Genomic DNA, 21,978 nt, shown 5'->3' on the forward strand with positions numbered 1-21,978 from the left:
GTTCTAGTGAGAAAAAAGAAAAGCTATGTATTTCATAAATGTGGATACTTTGTAAAGTTCAAGAACTTTGTTTTGGGGGGTGGGGGAGTGGGGATTTTTTTTGTTTCTTTTGGATGGTTTGGTTTTTTGTTTTAAAACACTCTGAAGAGAGACCAAGAGGATTTCCTTTTACAAAAGGACATAGTGAAGAGAGAAATCCCTCTGAGCAGATGCCTTTTCAACCAAGTGCTTTCTGCATGTTAAACTGGAGGACTAATGACAGGAGGACCTAAATTCATGCTAGAAGTCAGGCATATACTTAAAGTGGCTTGCTTCAAACACGTGCAAATTTGAACACGTGCAAATTTAAACACATAAGTGATTCTATTTACTTTGTTGCAAGCTATATTCCTTCAAAGAGACTATAAATTCTTGACATTATCTTTAATGCTTCTGTTGAGACAGAAACCAAATGCGTATCAAGCTTTTGCTTCTTAATCATGTAACTTTAATTACACAATTAAATTTGCATAGCATTTTGGTAGTCTAGCAATCCTACTCAAAGTTTTAAACTTCTCAGCCAAAGGAAATTATAAAATGGCTATCTTACACATTGACAGCAAATACAAGTCCCTAAAACAGCAGTGAAGACCAGTGATTTTCCATCTCAGAGTAACAAAGTGCAAAGTATAGGAATATTGTAGAATAAAAGCAAAACATTATTTCACATCAAAATGTACTATATTAGAGTATAATAAGAGATAAGCTGTATTGATAACTTGTTTTCACAGGCAGACTGAATGAGCAAATGCTCAACTGCATGCAGCGCTCCATTCATTTCATGAGATTCAACATGCACAGAGGTCTTCCCATGGTACTGGAACTTCTAATTAACTTAACAAGCAGAAAACTCAAAAAAATCATTAAAAAATATTATTTCTTCATACATTTTGAAGCACCAAGCTTCAACACTGATCCACACAAACTATCACTGATTTAAATCCCTTTTATATTTGCATATATTTGAGCTACAAAATTATTTTTATTCTTAGAAATTAATCTGGCTGATAGTGCACTTAATTGACAAGCATATTTCATTTGAACTTGTGTTCTTTCAAATCACTTCTTTTACAACAAAAAAGTCTAAGTTCTGTGTGTCATAAATAAAACTCTAAAGCCATAACCCACTCCCCCCCCCCCCTTTACCCAAATGTTTTTTGAAAACTAATGACTATATAATACTGAGGCTATTTTGAAAATTCATTTTCTTCTTGTGTTGAGGATATAAAAGAACATACTGAGTCATGTTAAGCAAGAAACAGCAATGTTTTTTTTAAATGTGTCTGCCTGTGACAACTGAGAGGTCTGGATCCAACTCTTCAGTTGTCCTCTCTCCCGCTATTTTACAGCTACTTTAATCCATCTTCCTAAAAAACAAGTTTGCAAGACTATATAGTTCAATAGCTTTCCAAATGCAGGTTTTCCTACTGAAGTTGGCTAAGAGCCAAGAAACTAAGACACTTTTTTCTGAAAAAGGTTTTCTTATTCAATTGCACAAAGAAGATTTCTTATATTTAAAAGAGAATTACTTTGGTAATGACCATTTTACATGCCAAATTACAAACCATAAAGACTTTTCCAATCGGATGTGTTTTCTGCAGCAGTGTCACAATAATAGTCTGAGATTCCATCATAAGAAAATGTGAAGGATATTTACCAGGACCTATGCCATGATTCTCTTCTCAGTTACACAAATTCAAATCAAGAGTAACTCTCAGCAATATTGCAAGGGTGTAAAAACAATCTGAGAAGAGATGATAATAACAATGATAACTGGGATATTTTCACGCCATTTGAAGCAAAATAAATGTTACATTTTTGGATACTCAGCAGTCATCTTATCCATTCAGAAACCAGTACGGAACATTGGAACATTCAGGATGCTTCTTCCCTGTTCCCAACCTTCTCCACCTACACAAATTAATCCGTTGTGATGCAGAATCATAACTGGGAAGTACCCCACAACGGAGGGAGTGCTTTGGCAATACTGATGGATAACCTTTATATAGTAATTGACATCCTACAGTGTAGGAGATATTGACATAGATGACCAGGTGAAGCAACCTCCCGTTAAATGGTAGATGCCAGCAACAGTTACCATTTCCCCCCCGCTCTCTCTTTTGTGAGAAGCAGAGAAAGGTTGAAGACAAGAAGGAACTCTACTTCTAAAACACAATGCCTCTGGGTCTACTCTTGAGGCCATCCTGGTTTTACACCTCACTTTGCCCAAGGCTGTGTCCAATGCACATCCGTCCGAATAAACTAAACACACACAGGATTCCAGGCAATTGAAACTTAGGAGTTTCTTCTATGAATACACTAAAATGCGTATTGACGACTCTGGGAAAAGAACGGACCTCTAAAAGATATCACAAGGCATGTTTACTGTAAATTGCAAGGGAAAAGCAGTAATGAACTTACATTAGAAGTGTGCTAACTTGCACTCTCTAATCAGCCTTTTTCTCCCCTCTTTACAAACATATAAAAGGTCCAATTTACAAAGTCAGCATTATTTTGAAAAATTTTTCTTCCCTGTATAATGAATGATCAAAAATAAGTGAAACTGAATGAAGACTGTGGAAAAAAAATGAACAATATATATTTAGATACATTATCCTTGCTGGTTTTCATTATTGCGTTTGTTCATTTTCTCCTCGATTGAATTCACAACATTTACTCATTCACAATGGGTCTGTACATTCACATCTGCCCAGCAGTTGCCTATGGAAATGCGTTAAGTATCAGCTTTCAGTGTTCCTTCTCAGATGCCCTCCCAGCTGTAAATGAGGTTAGGAAACACCACTGTAAACACAAAGTCCTTTCAAAAGGTAAAATAGTGAAAGAAAAAAAGTCTCTCAAGACATTTGATTTGTACTTAGGCTTCACTCTTAAAGGAACACCCAAAGCTTGTCAACATTTAAAACTACTGAAATGCAAAATATTAAACAAAGAGACAGCAGAATTAGGCATATTTTTATGGTACTCTTGTATTTTTACCATAAAGAGCAGAATAAGGCATTTCAGTCATAATAGAAGTATACTCCAAAAATACAAATAGCACTGAATTCCGAGCTTGTTCTGAGTAGCGGGTTGCTTGCTTTCTTTTTCTTTTTTTACCCCATCTTTTCTTAAAGAAAACAAGTGTTTGCAATTCCTTCAGCAAAAAAAAAGAGGACACACACACACACAGATGTCATAAATAATTCCAATATAAACCCATGCTAATTTAGTTAATGTGAAACTCCAACACAAATTACTTAGCAGTGAAATTGCACCTCCTCATATTGTGTATGCAAAATAAAAGCGAACAGATGTGCTCTTCCAAACCACGCTACTGCTACAATTAAACCAACAGTCATTTTACAAACCAGCGAGCTATTTCACGTGCGTCTGTGGCGCTAATCATCTTTTCTCCCCTTCCCCAGCCCAGCAGAAGAGCGAGTTATTTATAGAGTTATCTATCTTGCACTTTGCAGATGATGCCTAGCATTATGACAACAGTGAAAAGGTCTCCGTACCTGCCTTCCTAAAACAAGTTTCTGTAAAGTAATGAATAGAGACAGCTTGGGGACCATCCACCTGCACTGCCTGCCTTTTCCTGCCTGCAAAGTGAAGCCACAAGGGACTGGCAGCGGGGACTTGTCTGACAGGGCCAGGACAGCCTTTCTCCTCAGTGACAGCCTGGGCCCAGCCTCCAAAACCTGACCCATCACCATTCCTTCGCAACGCAGCAGCGAGGCAGCTGACAGTAGCAGCTGCACCTCCTAAGCGAGATGGATGGAATTTTCATAACTAGTTCCCCAAGTTACATTTTACCTTCAAGATAATTTATGAGCTGCTGTGGACCCTTGAAGAGACAATATGCTTGCCATAAAATTAACTGTAACAGTCTTGTAGGTTATAATTAACACTGGGAGGGTAGCACCAACTGGATGAAACACATGGCATAATTGATGGTGAAACTGGAAATTAAGGAAGCTAACAATATCATTACTGTGCACATCACTTTAGTGAAACCTATGCTTTCCAGGGGTTAATGGCAATCCCCTCCTAACGTACACATTCTGATGGGGAGCGGATGAGTGTCACAGCTAGGAGGAGGCAGGTTTGCTGGCAAGGCCACCTTGCACCTGGACTGATGTATATATTGTTTTTTTGCCTGGAAGAGATATACATGTCAAAGCAGCAGCACCAGCACCTGAACATCTGGCAGCAGGCACACTGTAGCTTAGAGACAGATGAGTGCTCAAGCCTCATAGAATATTTCGTTTTCTCTGTAGCCAGCATACTTAATGGCAAAGAAGAAAAAAATCCTCTCCGAGATTTCATTTAATGGCACACATTATTAATTTAAATTACTTGAGCAAAGAAAAACATTTTAACTTTATATTGCCTTAACTTAGCAGCAAATTAAGATTTTTTTTTTCATCACTGTATTATCATCTTGGTTTATTACATTACTCTTTAGAAACATGCAGAGCAATCCTTTTAGCAACTTGCCTGTCAAGGGAATACTGAAGTGAAGATGCAGTGCTAGTGAGATAGTTAATCAGTAATAATATTATAAACTGCTGCCATCTTTGGGAAGGAGAACATGCAATTCATCTACCTGTATCTAAGACTCTACTCTCTAGCCAAGGCTTAAGGAATCATCAGTGTAACGTATTTATTTGAATCTGTCTCATTTTAATGAAACGAGTTTTTTTGTCCCTGGACAAGATATGTGAAAATGTACAGATAAATGATGCAACAGTGTCACCTACAGGCAAGCAAAACAGTTAAAAAACCTTCTCTAACATTGCACCCTCTTAACTCTCAAATCCCTTTCCTCCTCTCCTTTCCCCTCCTCCAACCTTCCCCTTGATCCCTAACACACATCTGGATTTTGGGATTGTCCATATCTCTAAATATAAAGAGAAGGGCAAATACCTAAAATGCTTTCAGGAAATAATTAGACCTTATACATAGTAAACTATGCCTTAAAATAAACATGCCGTACAGCTAGCAGTCACCTACGCTGGAGCAGATACATTGATTACTGTACATCTCCTGAGCACTTTTTCAAATCCACCTTCACTAGGTGGTCAAAAATAATTTTGATAAGAATATTTTTCAGAACTCAGACCAAATGTTGTCATCATTAAATATGAGAAAACGCAAATAAGAAAATGTTGACTTGCCTAAAAACAACTAGCAAAAATTTTAAGTCTATTGTCTAAACTTCTACAAAAAATGCCCTCCAGCATAATCTGGAGCTAAAACTAACTCCAGCACATCCACAGGCAGAACTGATGGATCCATTCATCTTACCCTTGTAGAAAGAGTGGAACACCCTCTTATTAGTAGCTTTTAAAATTCTCAGAATGCTCCTTTTCCAAGAGAATACTCTTTTCCTACTATTATTGTTTTTACTTTAATACTCGACAGCCTTTTTTTAGCTTCTCCCACAAACGCTGCATTTTGAGAGCTGTTAACTGTTTCTCAGTTAATCTTTTTTATACCTCTCAAGATATCTTTTTGTTTCTATTATTTCTCTCAATTTCTAATTATATCAGTGATGTCACTTTAACACCCTTCTCACCCCTGACTCCTCTCTGCTGCACCACCAACCCAAGCTAGACAATCACTAGAATACATCAACATGGCAACATGAATACTGTGAATTGCCAGTGAGTTGGGGTGTTGCGTAACTCTAGAAGTGCTCTCGGTTGGCTAAGCTACTCAACTAAGTTATAGTAGGATTTTTCTTCTCCTACCACTACATATGCTTTAAGCACTGTTCCCATTTGGGGCTGCTGTTATTTACCAAAATAATACACAGAATATAAAAACAATGCATGCTATGTAACAGGTTCCCAAGTTTTCTGTTTTTACAGAACATCTTAAGCATAAGAAATGCCAACTTCCTTTTTTAGCAATTTTAAACATCACCATAGTTTATAATTTAATAATTCCACAGCAACAATACATTAAAAATTGAAAACTCAGACGAAATAAACAGAGCAAATAACATAGCCAAATTAAACTGTTAAAATGCCCCAAAGATCTCATTTGTAGTAAAAATAAGCAATCAAATCTGATTCTATTATCCAGTTCATCTTGGTTTCTCTGATTAGTCGATAGATTTCCAGCCACTCTTTGACCTCCCAGTGTATTGCACTTCCCGCTCGTCCACTGCTGTTGACATTGTCTAGTAATTTACCACAGCGCTCTCACCAGCTTAGGATTATCTGTGTAAATTGCCGCAACTTTTAGTGCAAGCAAAGCACAGAGCAACGAAACAGACTTGAGATCCTCTTTTTGCCCACAGTCAGCCATAGTATTCATTGGCTTCTCACTACCTCACAACCATGGTCTAGACTGCTTAGAGCATTGACAGCATCTTGCTCAGTTTCTACATCCATTTAATTTTTGGCTGCTCCGAAAATGCCAGCAAGGGTACCAATTAGTGTCAACTGTAACAGTTGCTTTACGTGATATACACACCTGCCTACCAGGGTTGGAGAACCAATGCATTTTACATAGGCCATCAAACACAGATACCCAATGGGAATAATCTTTGGCACCATCTACCTGAACCACTGACCTGAAAACAAAAGGCTTTGTATTTCATTACCAATCCCCAGAGCCATCAAGTTCTATATATGTGGAAAAACTTTAATAACAGAAGGCTGACAGCATTTAAGACTTAAGTCATGAACTTATGTAAGCATCTGCTCACTCATGCCTCATGCTATGACAAAAGCACACCATTTGGCTCGGTAAACCCTCTGTTTTTTCTGTGTTGGTAAGGTATACAGATTATTTAACGCAGATCCTCCAAATTAAATTTATTTAATTCAGCTTTATGACAGATAAAGCTGCGTTAATAATGGTACTAACAACATTAACAAAAAAAGTCCTGTTTGGATAAGACTTCTATTATTTTACAGAAGAGACAATTCTATCTTTAGACTTCTTTAATTTTAAATGTCTAGTTTTAGACAAAGTTTTAGCTCATACTAAGTTTGCGAGTAGTTTTATGGATGTGTTACACTGCATGACACTAGCACATTTTGCTGAAGGCAAAGGATTGATATTGCAGAAGAAAGAAACCTCAGTGGATAAAGCACAATAAATCTATGATAATTTTTCATTCTCTGGACCAGTCACACTTTATCCCTAGTTTATAACACCACGTCCTTAGCTAATGTGGGCAGCCACAGAGCACAGTACAACACACTGAATTCTCCCGGCTTTTCTCCTTTTCCCTTGCCTCTGGCAGACACCATTCCCTCTTACAGGAATGATGACAGCTGATGCTAATGCTACTTTGTGGTTCAACTGTCTGATGATGTGGCTAACACTTTGTCTCCACAGATTATAAATTTGCCACCTCTGTGATCTATTCAATCTCCAGTATCCTGCAGCCTGTAAATGCAATGTTCTCCATTTCAGATCTCCCTGCGGTAGTGAGCAAAATTCTCCATTTCCAGCATTCAGATCTCCCTGCGGTAGTGAGCAAATCATTGTCAAATCACTGGAAAAACAACACTAACTATTTCTTGTACTGCAATCAGACAAGCTTACAGAAATAAGGAAATGTCACCCATGCTGACTTTGAAAGCTTGTCCAGGTGAAATAAAGTAAAAAAAAATAATAAATAAATCAAATGCACTCTGATAAAGTGAGAAAATTCTTTATCACTTTTTGTTTTGGAAACTTTAATCACACTATAAATAAGGCTTAAATTTGTGTCATTTGTCAGTTTTGGAAGTGTCACTGAATCATCTTTAGAAAAATTCATCTAACAGAACCAGAAGAAAACCATGAAATCAAAAAAGGGAAATGTAAAAAAATTTTGATTCAGTAGTTACTCAAGTACGGGTGATGCATCTCCTTGCGGTTTGCAGAAGTGAAGCATTAAAACTAAACTAAAATGCTAAAGTAAACCCTCAGAGTAAAAAATCCGTACAAAGTGCCTTAATGAAAGAGACATACAAAACACATACAAAAGCCACACACAGAGATGAAGTTCTGCAACTTTTACTAGACTGCCCTATAATACCATTTGTTTTAGGTCCCTGCACCAAGTAACACTTTTTGCACCATATTTGCTGTGTACATAGTGACATCACAAGGTAAGAAGCAGCATTTTCTGTAAGCAGCCACAGCTTGTAAACATAAAGTCTTTTCAAGGGTAAAGGGTCAAGACAGTTTCAAAAGAAATAATAGCAGTGGTTAACCAGCAGCATTTAATCAAGCAGTATTTCCATTGTTCTGTAGAGTACTTGTACCTATTGATCCCAAGCTTGGCTGCTTCAAAGAGTCCTCAATACAAGAAACAGGTGAAAGACAGAGGCGGAAAACAGGAAGGGTCACAAGAAGCAAAAGAAGTCTGGTAATAAGCAACTGGAGAAAAGTCAAAGGTCAATCAAGGCAGCTGATGTCTAAGCATAACTACAGCAGGAGACCTGACAACTTCATTGAAGCCCCAGTGTTTTCTCCATTCATTTGAAAGCTGCAAGGTTGGTTTTCAGTCTGCCTCAAAGCATCTTCCTGATTAACATACAGTATTCAGCACTACCATCTAAGTCACAATGTACATTTACTTTCTGAAAAACTGATTTAGGTTACATACTGGGTGCTGAACAGTTTACTTTTCTTCTTTTAAAGAGCATACACGCACACACAAAATATGAATATCAAAGAATCCAAATACAACCTTCTCTTCCCCCCCCCGCTCTGATTTCCAAAACAATGAATCAAAATTTTTGTCTATGCCTGTTGCTAACTTACTGAGTATCCATTCCAGCTGACACACATATTGTCCAGAAAGCACAACTGTTACAAAAAGCCCACTGGAGATCAGGCATCTATTTGTACTGAAATCCTTATTAACTTCAGAAACATGAATGCTGGATTCCTCAACATGGAAAAAAAAAATAATCTGTCATTCTAATGTTACACAAAACAGCCACAAAAGTTTTAAACAGCCCAAATATCCAAACCTCACTCTGTCAGACTCTAATGCCTCTGCAATTTGTCTGTTAAATCTTTGGAACTAGTGTAGCTCCCACTTGCAGTAGTTTCTGAAGAGTTCACAATATTTCATATATTTATCATCTTGGCAGGCCTGTGAGAGTGTAAAAAATTTCAGTATTTGTCAACTGGTATTACCACATTTCATTAAAAAAACTAGCATTTAGTGAGTTCCACAAAAATACAAAAACTCTGTGACAGAAGGAAAAAAACTGCTCCAATTTTGCCAAAGCCCACGCTAACTTCTTAACCCGTGAACTTTTCTATTACAGAAGCAGATATGTTCCGTCTTTACATCAACAGCATTTTCTTCTACTAGAGCTAAAAAGAATAAGATCTACCTCAATTATCTTATTAGATATGATGTAAAACTGCAAGTTATGAAGAGGTAAGGCATAAAAAAAAAATCCAAAACCCCGAAAACTTTCAGAACAGAAAATAAAATATATAAAAATCTTCCTGTTTGTACCTCATTTCACATGCGTACTGTTTTAGAATTCCACTCTTATATTCCTCATTGGTCTTATTATAGAACCAAACAGCATTATCACAGATTAGGACTCAATTGTTACACTATGTACTTATAATTTAAATTCCTACATAAATAGCCACATAATAATCCAGATTTCACTGCTGAGAGGTAAGACTATCTCAGTATGATAAACGTTTGCTGTAGCTAGAAAAAAAAAAAACCCGTACCTTTACCTTGTTCTGTCAAAACTGTGAGATCTAAGAAGGGGCTTGACAAAGGCAAAAAACGCTAAGGAATTATAGCTCAAGTTTGACTTGAAACCTGAAATTTATACAACTTGCCATGAGTAAGAGGTTCTTTCTTGAAGTGTTGTGCAAAGATGGAAGAATATAACAATTCTAAAAATACACAGTGATCAGATCTACAAAATGTTATGGGTTGTTGAATGACCTCATAAAATAAATTTTTTTCATTGTGTTATTTCAATGAGCCAAGGTTTTAAGCTATTGACTCTTATAAGATACAATCAAGTAACACTTTTCTGCTGTTTATCTCTTGAACCAGAAGAATTTTTTGTTTACTTTAGTCCAAATTATTTATTGAATGTTCATTCTGTTTTCACTATGTCAATTTGTCATTACACGATGACGTAGAGAGAACTTAAGATTTCAGAATTTGGCTAAGTAGCACAACTATGAAAATATAATCATCATAAATAGTTTTATTTTCCCTATCAAACTTTCCACTTCATTATGTCTTTCTCCAAAACTTTACATTTTCCATTACCTGGCTGAATTCCCCCTAAGAGAAATGGTGCAATTTCACTCAGGGAAATAGCAAAATGGACATCAGAGTCTGTGTCATAATAAAACCATTTTGGACTAATAAATTTTTTGCATGAAAAAAGACTTATACTAGTAATGGTTTAACTAACCATGTTTTTTCCTAGCAGTTAATAATTTCAATGCAGTTAAACATTATCCTTGAAAATAATCTGTTGTTGATTTATTGATGACAAATTAGTTTGGTAGTAAATGTACCTATAATAAAAATATAGCAAAAAAATACTAGCAATTAAGTGCACGATGACATGCAAGCACTAAAGACAATATTATTATAACATGATACAAGTTCTACTTGGAGGAATAAGAGATACAATTTTTATTGAACTGTAGTCCAGTTCTCTTGGGCATTTACTGATCAGGTAAAGTGCAACATTCTGTCTTGAAATTCAAGTACCTTTTTTTTTTTGCTAAAGTGTTTCTTTATGATATAACAACTTCTGTGGTTCCAGTCAAAAAGTAAAATAAAAAAATGTCAATAGCATGATCAACGGGGTAAAAATGTTAAGATCTTTTTTGAAAATGAATCAGGTGCAGATATTGAACTGTACTTTTTCATCCTTTGTCTCACTTTTCAAATGATAATTTCTTCCACAGCCACCATTAAATCTTGATCTATTCCAGCTCTCTGTATGGGTCATTGATTCTAGATGTACCATGGTTATTTTTAAATGTTTCCCTTTCGTAGAGAAAAAAAGGGCTGTCTAGAGCCAGATGGGTAACTTCACACTTCATTTATCAAACCCAATGCATTAGACTCCACCCTCTCTTTCCCACTATTGCTGTTAAATTTCCATATAATTTGGTAACAATTTTCATTATCATACAGTGACCCTAAAAAGTCTACAGGTTTGCATGGTTAGTCCAAAATTCACAACTGTTCCCTTTACCCTCTACAGTAGAATCTAAGGTTCCCCCTACTTTATACGCTGAACAGTGACCTTCTATAAGCAGAGGTCAAGAAGGGGTCGGTTCAAAGGGCTAGAGCAGCTCTTTAACAGCTATAACAACCTGTCCATCAGGCACTATCATGCAGAATAAACAAATCTGGGGCTTTAGAAACTCTGGACCATTTCTGTTAACACTTAAAGGACATTCACTGAGTCCTACCTGAAGTATTTTGGATCACTACCACTCAACAGAAAACAACTTGAATCCCTAGAAGACCTGCTCAGATACTTAAGATACTGATGACATGTTTGAGTCAAAAGTATGTGAAACTGTGAACCATAACGCTAAGCACGCTACCATGTGTTTTGGACTACGGATCTGAAATAAAGAGTAATTTCAGTTCACTAATATGCAGAAACACTAGTACAACTCAAAGTAAATAATACAAGGACATGCTTTAACCAAGCAGATAGATAGCAAAACAGTTCATATTCCTTTCCCTGAGAAAGGCTAAATTTCTAAAAGTTGAATCAATTTGTATTAACAGTTCCCAGCACGTATTTTTTTTTTTAGGGTGCCAATGACACAAAACCCATGGAAGAACAGAATGCCTACATAACTCTACAAAGACCAAGTGCAGAGTAAAGTTTTTGCCAGCTGCCCTCCCTTCATTGACCTAAATTTCTTGAAGTTGTACTGCTCATAATGTGCTCTCTAATGCACAATGTAAGGTAATTAGAGTCATCTGTATTTAACTTCCAGAGGAAAAAAAAATTCTATTATCTAATCTAGCTGATCCCCTGATAGCCTGTTGAAAGTAAAATACTGTAACCTATTGCTTGCCCTTTGACAAGTGCTAATTATTTCCTGTCCAAGCACATTTTTCTCATGTAATTCCAAAGTACACAATAGACTGATCTCTAAAACATGGGCAGCCCTGCTAGCACCACGGCGGACGTTTTATAACTTTCACCACCGTATGCTTGATGGCTACCACAGTCAGTGCTTCATTCCAGACATCTAGCTGAAGCTTTGATGAAGTAAAGTGAGGTGTATGGTAACAGTCTGTTTATGCAGATCATATGGATGAGACTCTCAGATAGGTCACTGGGATGGGAAACATCAAATGGAAAGAAAAAGGATTATGGATATTTAATACTCAAAGGACACTTTCTTTCAGAACTTTCAAGGCGCAATGCTCTTGAAATTTTCTTTCAGGTGTTTAGTTTTAAGGAGGCCTGCACTTCGTCTGCTTGTGCCTCTCCCCCCTAACCCCGGAACATTGGGGTTTATGTGTCAGAGACCAGACTACGGCTACAACGGCAACGCTGGCTCCAGCCTCCCAGTACAGTGTGGGCAGAGGCCAGAAACACTGTAACCACATTACTTTTAAATAAGTCCCAAATGCTATGATTCGTATATTAGGAAATCATTGTTCTAAACAAACACTAAAGAGATGTTCCACTCATTAGAATTGTTTAGCCTTTTCCTATCTCTAGGAAGCCTTCTATTCCAGTTCACAACAGAGATGCATGTGTCCAATGGAAAAGCCTTAAGTGATTACCTCTGTTTCCTATGTAGTGAAACCATTCACATTATTCATTAAGCATGGTGATGGAAGGCAAAAAACCCCACCCCCAAAATCCCTTAAATTCCTCAAAGGAAGAAACAAAACCCCCACATGATAAAACAAACAATATTGTAGACCCACCTTACTAAGCTCTTTTCCACTCTGAGACCTTAACCGGTGAATATACAAATAAACATTCCATACTCGTAAGAATGCAAAATTTTAAAACACATCCTCTAATTTGTATAATAATTGCTACTATGTAATAATGTTTAATTTTTATCTAAGGCTTCTAAAATGTTTCAGGTCCACCCACTGTAACTATTGGGAACAGCAAAGACACTCAAGCGTCAGATCCAATATCTACAATTTACTTTTTTAAGTCAATCTCAGGGAATTTTCAGGAACTTTCCAAAATTATACACTAACAAACAAAGGAGAACTCCCTTAACTGGAACATTTAAGGCAGGTACAAAAAAAATCATGCCAGTTAAGTGCTAATTTTGATTAACAAAATCTCATTAAAAAATACCTTTGACTAAAACCTGTATTTAATTGTAAGCACAGGACATCTGTTTTTAAAAGAAAACTGAAAACTGTAGACTGTTAGATGTTTTATGTAAACATCATAAATAACAAAACAGATTATTAAATGAGTATAAATCTATAGCTTTTAGAAATAGGTGTGAAAACAGGTGACCAACTCATTTAGCAGCTAAAGAGAAGGACACAAGGCAGTATATGGTGGAAATTTCACATATTTCTGAAAGAACTACAAGTATGATGTATCTGTAGTGGGTGACATGCATTCATCTGATTACATTCTAGTAACAAACTTTTTCAAATAAAAACATAAACAACTTTAAATTGTTAACAACATCACCTGATTTATTACCATGGTGATGAGTTCAATTTAAGAAATCAGGCATAATAAAAAAGTCACATGATACGAACTCTAGCAATATGTACGTTTATGCCAATCTTACCCAACACAACCCAGCTAACATCAGTAGGACACCACGAGAAAATGCGAGGATCGTGAAGAAATCAGACAAGAAGGGTATCTGTTGGCATTGCATGCCAGCAAGTAGCATCGCTCATACCGTCAGCAATATAAGGAAAACTTTACGGCACTTAGGTGATACCAGTCCTCAAATATGTATGCTGCCTATCAAGCTATTATCAATAGATTGCACTATATAAGCACAGTAAGGGAGCATTCTGCTCCTCAAAGGAACTCTGAAATCAGAAGCAGAAACATTGACTATTCCATTCAAGGAAAAAACATTTGAAAAGTAAAAATTTTCACTTTTTTCTAAAATGTCAACTTGCCCCCCAAAGTGGATTTATAAGAGTATATTTGATATTGTTTCTTATTTTATTATCTTACTATTTTTCTCAAATTTCTCACCTTGCTGTCCATTCTTTACGCAGCCTTTGTCGCTCAGTAAGAACCAGCAAGAGGCAGCTGATTGTTTCATTCCTTTGTTCCTCAATTTGTTCCTCTTTTCCAACTTCAGAGAGGACCATGCTTGTCTTAAAGGGAAAAAAACACATAAAAACTAGAATCTAGAAATAGGAAACAATGTGTAAAATTAATAAAAAGCCCATAAGCAAATAGGGACAGTAAATCAATAGCTTTTTTTATTACAGTTCCACTGCTGACAAATCAATACAGTAAATGATGGTTAGAAATGGCCACCATATATTTGGTATTTAATCAATGTACATGGCATATAAGGTAAACCTTAAAATCTCATTGCTTTAAGTAACACAACAAGACATTGTGCTTTCTAGCTCTCATTTTCTTGAGACATAATTCTTTTCTTTTCTAAGTATTTTCTCGTATCAAATCATATCAGAAATGTTTCCCTCAATACAGCATTCATTTGGGGGATTTCCCCCTCCCTTTTGATCCTTAGTGAAGCTAAATTAGAAAATAACTGTGTTGTATCTTCTGAAAGGAATTTCTGATGATGTCCCCATATTCTCTTTATCATGAAATATTTCATGTAAGCAAGTAGTAAAACTCTACCTTTTTTCATTTATGGAGTAAACTAAAAATTGCTTTTATATATACACACACACAATGGATTTAAGTCATTGTGGAGTAAGATCACACTCGGTGTCTGCAGACCGAAAGTTATTGGCCTCCCGAAATGTTGTGTCGACGGTTAGTGTTGATGTAACGAAACTGCCTATCTTCTTAACAGCCTTCATCCACCCAGCAAGCTAACTCCAGCTCCCTCACTCCGTCTTTGCCTTCAACTGCCAACTAAGCCACTATTTCCTCCTCTATTTCCCCATGTTTGTCAACTTGGGAAAGCAATGGCACATTCTACCAACGCATATGTCCACCTGTGCACACATGCTGACTTGGTGTGCAGCAGTTCAACCTGAGATCTAGAGTGGATGCAGCAGTCTCTTCCTTCAGTGGAGATGTTATATTTGCCTTTCTCGCCTCAACCAGCCACCGATATTCACTTAATTATTTTTGCTATCCTAAACTTCAGTCACTTGTTCTGCAAACATAGCAAAGTATCTAAACGCTTTTGGGAGGGATGACTGAATGTGCAGAATGCTTGCACAAACCTATTTTTTTTCACAGAAAAGAAGGCAAAAAAATATGTTTCTAACCTGAGCAGTTAGGGAATTGAGTTTGAAAATACAACTGAAATAGCATCAAGAGCTGCAATTGCTACTCCCAGGATGGCCTCTCTTATAGGAACAACGTGACAAAAAGACATGGCATATTGCCCCCTCTCAACATCTCTCACACACTACATCCTGCCCTGCCCAAATGTACACCCGTTAAAATTCCTCTGGGGTTTCTGTGAGATAAATAGTTATTATCTCCAGTTTGTGAAAACAGGAAGATCTATCCTCAGCCTGACAAGTTTTTGTGGTTTTTTTTCCACAAGAAAGAATAATATGCAGATTATACACTACTTAAGCTATGTAAAGTAGCTGTAACAAGCATGAGAGTTCATTGAGACAGAAAATCATTTTATTACACCAACATCAGATGACAAAGAGCAAAAAGCATCTTCCTCCCCACCTCCCAGCTCTGTCAGTTGGCCTACCAAAAGGCATTACCCCGTCATATGGGACTTATACATCAAAGGACGTTTTCTTGTAAAAACCCAAAATGTTCAAAACTCTGTCTATACAGATCACATTCTTGACCCTGCTTTGACATTACAAAGCAAACAAAAAGCCAGAGAGTATTTTCAGATAAGGATTCCCTGACATGGGCTTCCCTTGCACTGACCTACAACATCTTTTCCACAAGCTCTAATATCCGCCAACTTCAACAGTCCTGATCTTACAGCCTCACCGCCAGCAGCTGCACAGTTTACAGCAGGATTTGATAAAGGACTTCAGCATGTGAGAACATACTCACACGAGATGAAGAGATGTGCATTCTTTAATTGATGTAAATTAACACTCTGTGTCATTCAGAATAAATATACCCACTAAGGCTTTAACTTTCATATCTTACCATGTGCAAGACTTGACGCAGCACTGTAACTAAAGCTTACCTCTGTATTATAGGAAGATCAGACTGTAGCCATACAGCTAGGTCACAGGACACCAAGATTTCCCTTTCAGAATCCTTGGATGGCCTTATTAATCACAATAGGACAGGGAAATCCACTGGTGACAGCACAGAAGTCTACTCTCCGAGACTGCGGAAAAGCCCAAATTTTAATGACGCTATGCCTCACAAAGCTGAAAGCATAGTTATTTGCAGGCAACAAACATCAAGATGCCATAAATAAGTGATTCCCAAAGCATAGAGCATGGAGAACTGATAGTTCCTAAAGAATTTTCAGTTAAAATCTAATGAAAAAATGATGTGATTTGAGTGTTATCAGTCAGAGAAAACAGGTGACCCCTTCTCCAAGTATTCACAATCACATAAAGCTTTTGTATGAATCCTGATGGCCTGGCCAAATTGCACCTTTGGTACTGAGTTCCACCACCTAAAGTTCCCTCCATCTACAGGAACATAGTAACTTTGGAAATTGAACATAATTTAATTTTTAGTGAGAGAACAATTATATTGCTCCAGCCTTATGTTAACACCTTTCACTTAAGCGGTGATGAACACATTTCAAGTCAAACTCACAGTTTGACACCGACATCATACACGCTTCTCTATTGAGCCCTGTGAGTACAGTTGCAGCTACCTGGAGGGTGAAATAGTATTATTAAGCAACGTATAACAACAATACGTAGCAATTTAACTGATTTACTTGTTTTCTAAGGGTGCTGAGGGCAGTAAGGTTACCCAGAACGCGAGTGCAGGGCTTGATATGTAGCTTTTATAGAGGCATTTCTTAATAACTTGCTATTCTTATCATCTCAATAAAAGTCCCAAATTGTAACAAATAAAGCAGCATTCTGGGTAAAACAATATTATAAAACACGTTCCTTTGGAAGTTTTCTTTTCCATGTAACTTGTTTTGGGATTTATTTTTAACAAGGGGATTCAATATATACCTTGACTGATAAAGGTCAAGGGTTCAAGAAACTCGGTCAAAGATGTTATCAGCTGGGAAAGCCATTTCCTCACATCAACACTGATAAAAATCCATCAGAAACCCAGCCGATACCACCCCTGCTCTAAAGCGCAGGAATGACCTTCTTTTGAACATCACTATAGTTGCACATCCCATCAAAGAAAATCTGACCTTGTGTCTCAATTCTTTTAATGTTCTTTAATGACAGATAATTGTCTGCAGAGGCTCCCTTAGCCCAACGCTGAGTGAAGCCTTCACATTTCTGAACTGGGCTCAACACTGACTCAGTGTTTTTCAGCACGCTCAGGACAGCAGGACGGTAGAATAAATAAACAACGTAACCAGCCCTACAGCCTGTCTTATCTCATCCTTGTGTTCACAGAGATTCTTGAGGGTGGTAATGTTTACAAATTGTTGAAACTTACTTTCTTCTGCTTCCTGAGCTGACAAAAACATATCCTGGACAACCTAAGCAACGAGATTACGCAAATCGCTTATCACTTGAGGGAAGCAACTTCTTGTATCATTGGGCAGCACGTCTCTTTAATAAGTGGTACTGTTAATATTTTCAGCAAATCTTGCCCAATTCTCTTTACAGATCTATTGATGTATTTAGGGCATTTCCTTTTAAATCCCTAATGGCACAGCCTTAAAAACAAACACACAACCCACCTCTCAAAAAATCCCAAAGCTATATACTCATATATATATATATATATATATCAGTTGCCAATACAGCCTTCTATGTTAAAGATAATATTTAGGAAATTATACCCTTTACTCTCCCTCCTGGTACAGCGGCAGAACTAAATCTAGTGCTCTACTGACATATAGCAAGATAGGATTTTAAGAGACCAATATCATATTCCTCTCATATCCACTGACAAAATATATCAGTGACACCAGACTGAATAGAAACTGTTATAATGAAGTCTTACTATTCACTCAGGATACACACTCAAAATTAAATACTTTTTATTAGTCTTAGCAGAGCTAACCAAGGTATTGTACTAGGATTACAACAATATTTTATTTTCTTAGATACACAGCAGAAGAAACTACTTTTCAACATAAACAGGCCACTACCCTGCTTAACTGTATGTATCCAGGGTGAATACCACAACTTGTTTACAAACAAGCAAAAAAACCCCCCAAAAACACCGCAACAAAAGAGCACACTGTAAACACTCCAAAACTCACACTGGTACATTGTTAGTCTTTTAAAGTTGGATTTTCCTTCCTTTAATACAGACCTCTCGAGGAGCCAGACTTAAGGCTAGAAACATTGCATAGCTGGAGACATGAAGCCTAGTATTCTGTCAGACAAATTAGCCTTCAGTCTGAACTAAAGTGGCACTTGGGACAGTTTGTCTCTTGGTCCCACTTTATTGGGTCAACAAATCAGATTTTTCACTCCGAGTTAAGATTTAATTTACTCACCACCAGTTTAAATAGGTTAAGCTTCTGAATCTTTACTACCCACTTCTACTTTAATATAGCAGTCATCTCTCAGTAATAACTAACTAACACAGAAAGGACAGGCAAAGTGTAAAATCTGTAAGCAGGGCTAAAATTTTAAATGTTGTTCTGTATCTTCTGACTTATATTTTGCTCTTAGGGCAAAAAGTATCCTGATCAAAGTTTGTAAAACTAGAACACTGTGCCTTTTAGCAGGGGGAAAATAAATTAAAAAGAGAACCTGAAATCTATTAAGCCATGTTAATTTAACATGTCATAACTTCTATGTGATAAAAAAGCTAGTAATTGCTTACAAACCACTGCTCATTTCTTCTTTACTTTTAAAACTTTTACTTAAAATATGAGCAAATGCACCCGTTTTCATTGATACGATGGAAGCAGCCAGTATGGTTTAAGTTATCACCCAGTAATTTGGGCACATTAAACCCAATTCTCTGCCTTTTGTTTATTAATCCACTATGCCAGATATCACAGTTTCACTCAGCAACCCTCATATTTTGGATGATATTGAAAAATGGCTCATGTTTGTCAAAGAAAGTTAAAAAAAAAAAAAGAGGTAAAGAGGAAAAAAGTGTTGTTTATAGAAGCCAGCTGCTCTGGCTTCGGCGCCAGCAGCTCTTCATCCTGCTATTTTACGCTCGTAACCCCCACTGCCCCCACTGGCACAGGTACAACTAAATGTTGACTTCAATGCTTCAGAGAGCACTCAACTGATTCTGCACATGATTAATTGCCAAAGACATGGCTGACCATATGGAACAGAGAAAGCATCAAGTAATTCATACTTCTGTATATGATCATTTGGCCCCTGTTGTTTTAATGTACAGGAAAGAGCTAGTATAGCACAGACCTGGTGTCTTGCCCTTGACAGCCCATTAAGAAATCTCAAAGCACCTAGTTGAAGTTATGCTGTTGGCTTTTCAATAGCAGCCTAATAAAACAGAAGCAAAGCTTTCCAACTAGTCTTAAATCTTTCACATACAGTACATTAACCACTGCTGCTAAAACAACTGGTTTCTTATGATAGGAAATGGGATTTGATTTCTAGCCTCTGCATACTTACTGAAAGCCTTTTTCTGACCTTTGGAGGGTTTACAAAATCATTGTTCGTTTTTCCTGCCATTTTCCCAGTTTCTTGCCATGGTGATCCTAATAGATTTGTTTAAGGTTCAGTACATTCTACTCTTACTAGCTGTTATATGCAAACTGTACAATGAAGGTAGGCTCATGGGAGCTGAAAGGAAAGAAATTATTATTAACTGTTTTCTTCCTAAGAGTCAGAGAAGTCACTGCAACATCTAAAACATAATTTACTTTTAAAGAGCCTATAAAACAAAACAAAAAATTCCTGAAAAGAAGCAATATACTAGCGTGTGCTTTCTTTTATCAGACTGCAGACAAATCATCAAATTTCATTTGAGAAGGAAGGACAATTTATTTCAAAGCTGTAGTATTCTCAAGGATGTCTGACACAGAGCTCAATGAAAAGAAAAAGGTGCAGACTTGGAATATATGTCAGTATCATTAACTCCTTTATATTAGTTTTATCTACCGTTAACATCTTTTCAGTCATATGCAGTCAAAGAAAAACGTTTAAACAATGTTTCCCTGTCAAGGCTCTTAAGACGATAGTGCTAAAAAGTTAATCCCCATCCTCACAGATCTTCTGGCAGTTTTGACATATGTTGGCAAGGATGTATTTGCTGGCACCTTCCATTAGAAAATATTTACATGGAGTTTTCTTGTCTGTGCATTTTCTGGTTGTCTAAATGATCGCCATGGTCTGAAGGGCCTTACGTGGGAAATCCTAATCATTGGACATTCATCAGTGGTAACTTCTCAGGCTACTGCATTCAGCTAATACTATTAATACTTCAACAGAATACATGAATAATCCACAAGCCAACGTGAAACTCTATAACCATTCTGATTATTGATAGAGCACTTCCAACATCAAAACAGTCTGTCTTTGAGTCAAGTATTATGTCTGTATTTACATAAAATATAAAGGAATAGAGTATTTTATGAATGATACGTAATTTTTCTATTTTTATAGGCTAAAAGGAATGGAGGCTCAAGTTGCTGGTGTGAAATCATTGCCACAGAGATTATATATTCTCCCCTACCATTATATTCAAAGGTGCACATCTAATCTAAGCAAGTAAGTAACCCAATTAGAGAGTAGAATGCTTAGTTAGACATATGCTGAAGCACCATATACAAGTCTACATGCATTAAAATGTAGGGAGCCCTGCCTCTCTTTGAGGTATTCACTGCTGACAACAAAGGATGAATACCTGACTTGATAGATGAGTAGTTCGACCTAGAAAAGCCTACAGAGAGTAGATCACTTAGACATTTCCAAAGAAACTTTAGTTCTTGTCTACACTAGAAAGTCATACCATTTGACTATACCTGTGGAGCTAAAGCAGTCCATTTTCTAGCTACAGGAGTTGAAAGGGCATAAATTAAACCAGGCAGACTTTTTTTTTTGGAAATAACCATTACGCCTATATAAGCATATTTATACTAGGATCTTGAACCATATATTTAGGAAAAAGGAATCCAAACAGAATTAATGGCTGAGTAATTTTTGGTTACTCTGGCATGCCAAAACTGAATGAATTTCCAGTGTAGAACCTTTTTTACTGGGTGATTCAATGCAGTTATGATATGCCTCTCAAAGATTTTTTCAATACTTTGTTACAAAGGAAAAAAAAGTATAATGATCAACACTTTCAAACCATTTTTGCTGCACTAATCGGTTTGGCAATGTTCTAAAGGCGAAGCATAACCCATCTCATCACGAAAGAGCAACCAAACCACTCAAGTTATTTGGAATACAAGTGGCTTAGCATCTTCAGATGTATGGGTGAGTGAAAGGTTACCCCTTAGCCACATTCTCCCAGAGCACGGCCCCTCCACCTCTGAATCATCAATAGCACAAAGACTGAAGCAGGCCTACCATGCATAGTGGATTATATGAAGTGTAAAACATTGTGGGGAAAAAGCTTTTGAAAGAAGTCAGGAAAAAGAAATCACGCCTGCAAGAAGATCCAGCTGACAGGCTAGTCCCTAACAAGTGAATATGTTTGAAAACATTGTGAATGCAAGAAAAGAACACGCCTTTTGTTTCCA

General features: G+C 36.9%; 1 protein-coding gene across 1 annotated transcript in view; it reads right to left on the reverse strand.

Annotated features, from left to right (window-relative positions):
- The window catches only part of FTO (fat mass and obesity associated), a 205,686-nt gene that overhangs the window by 121,633 nt on the left and 62,075 nt on the right, over window positions 1–21,978 (reverse strand). The window contains exon 7 of the mRNA XM_009885075.1: window positions 14,247–14,371. Coding sequence (XP_009883377.1) covers window positions 14,247–14,371 — 125 coding nt within the window. The remainder of the gene's footprint in view (window positions 1–14,246; window positions 14,372–21,978) is intronic.

Source organism: Charadrius vociferus, unplaced genomic scaffold (assembly GCF_000708025.1).
Source record: "Charadrius vociferus isolate BGI_N301 unplaced genomic scaffold, ASM70802v2 scaffold475, whole genome shotgun sequence".
Lineage (NCBI taxonomy): Eukaryota > Metazoa > Chordata > Aves > Charadriiformes > Charadriidae > Charadrius > Charadrius vociferus.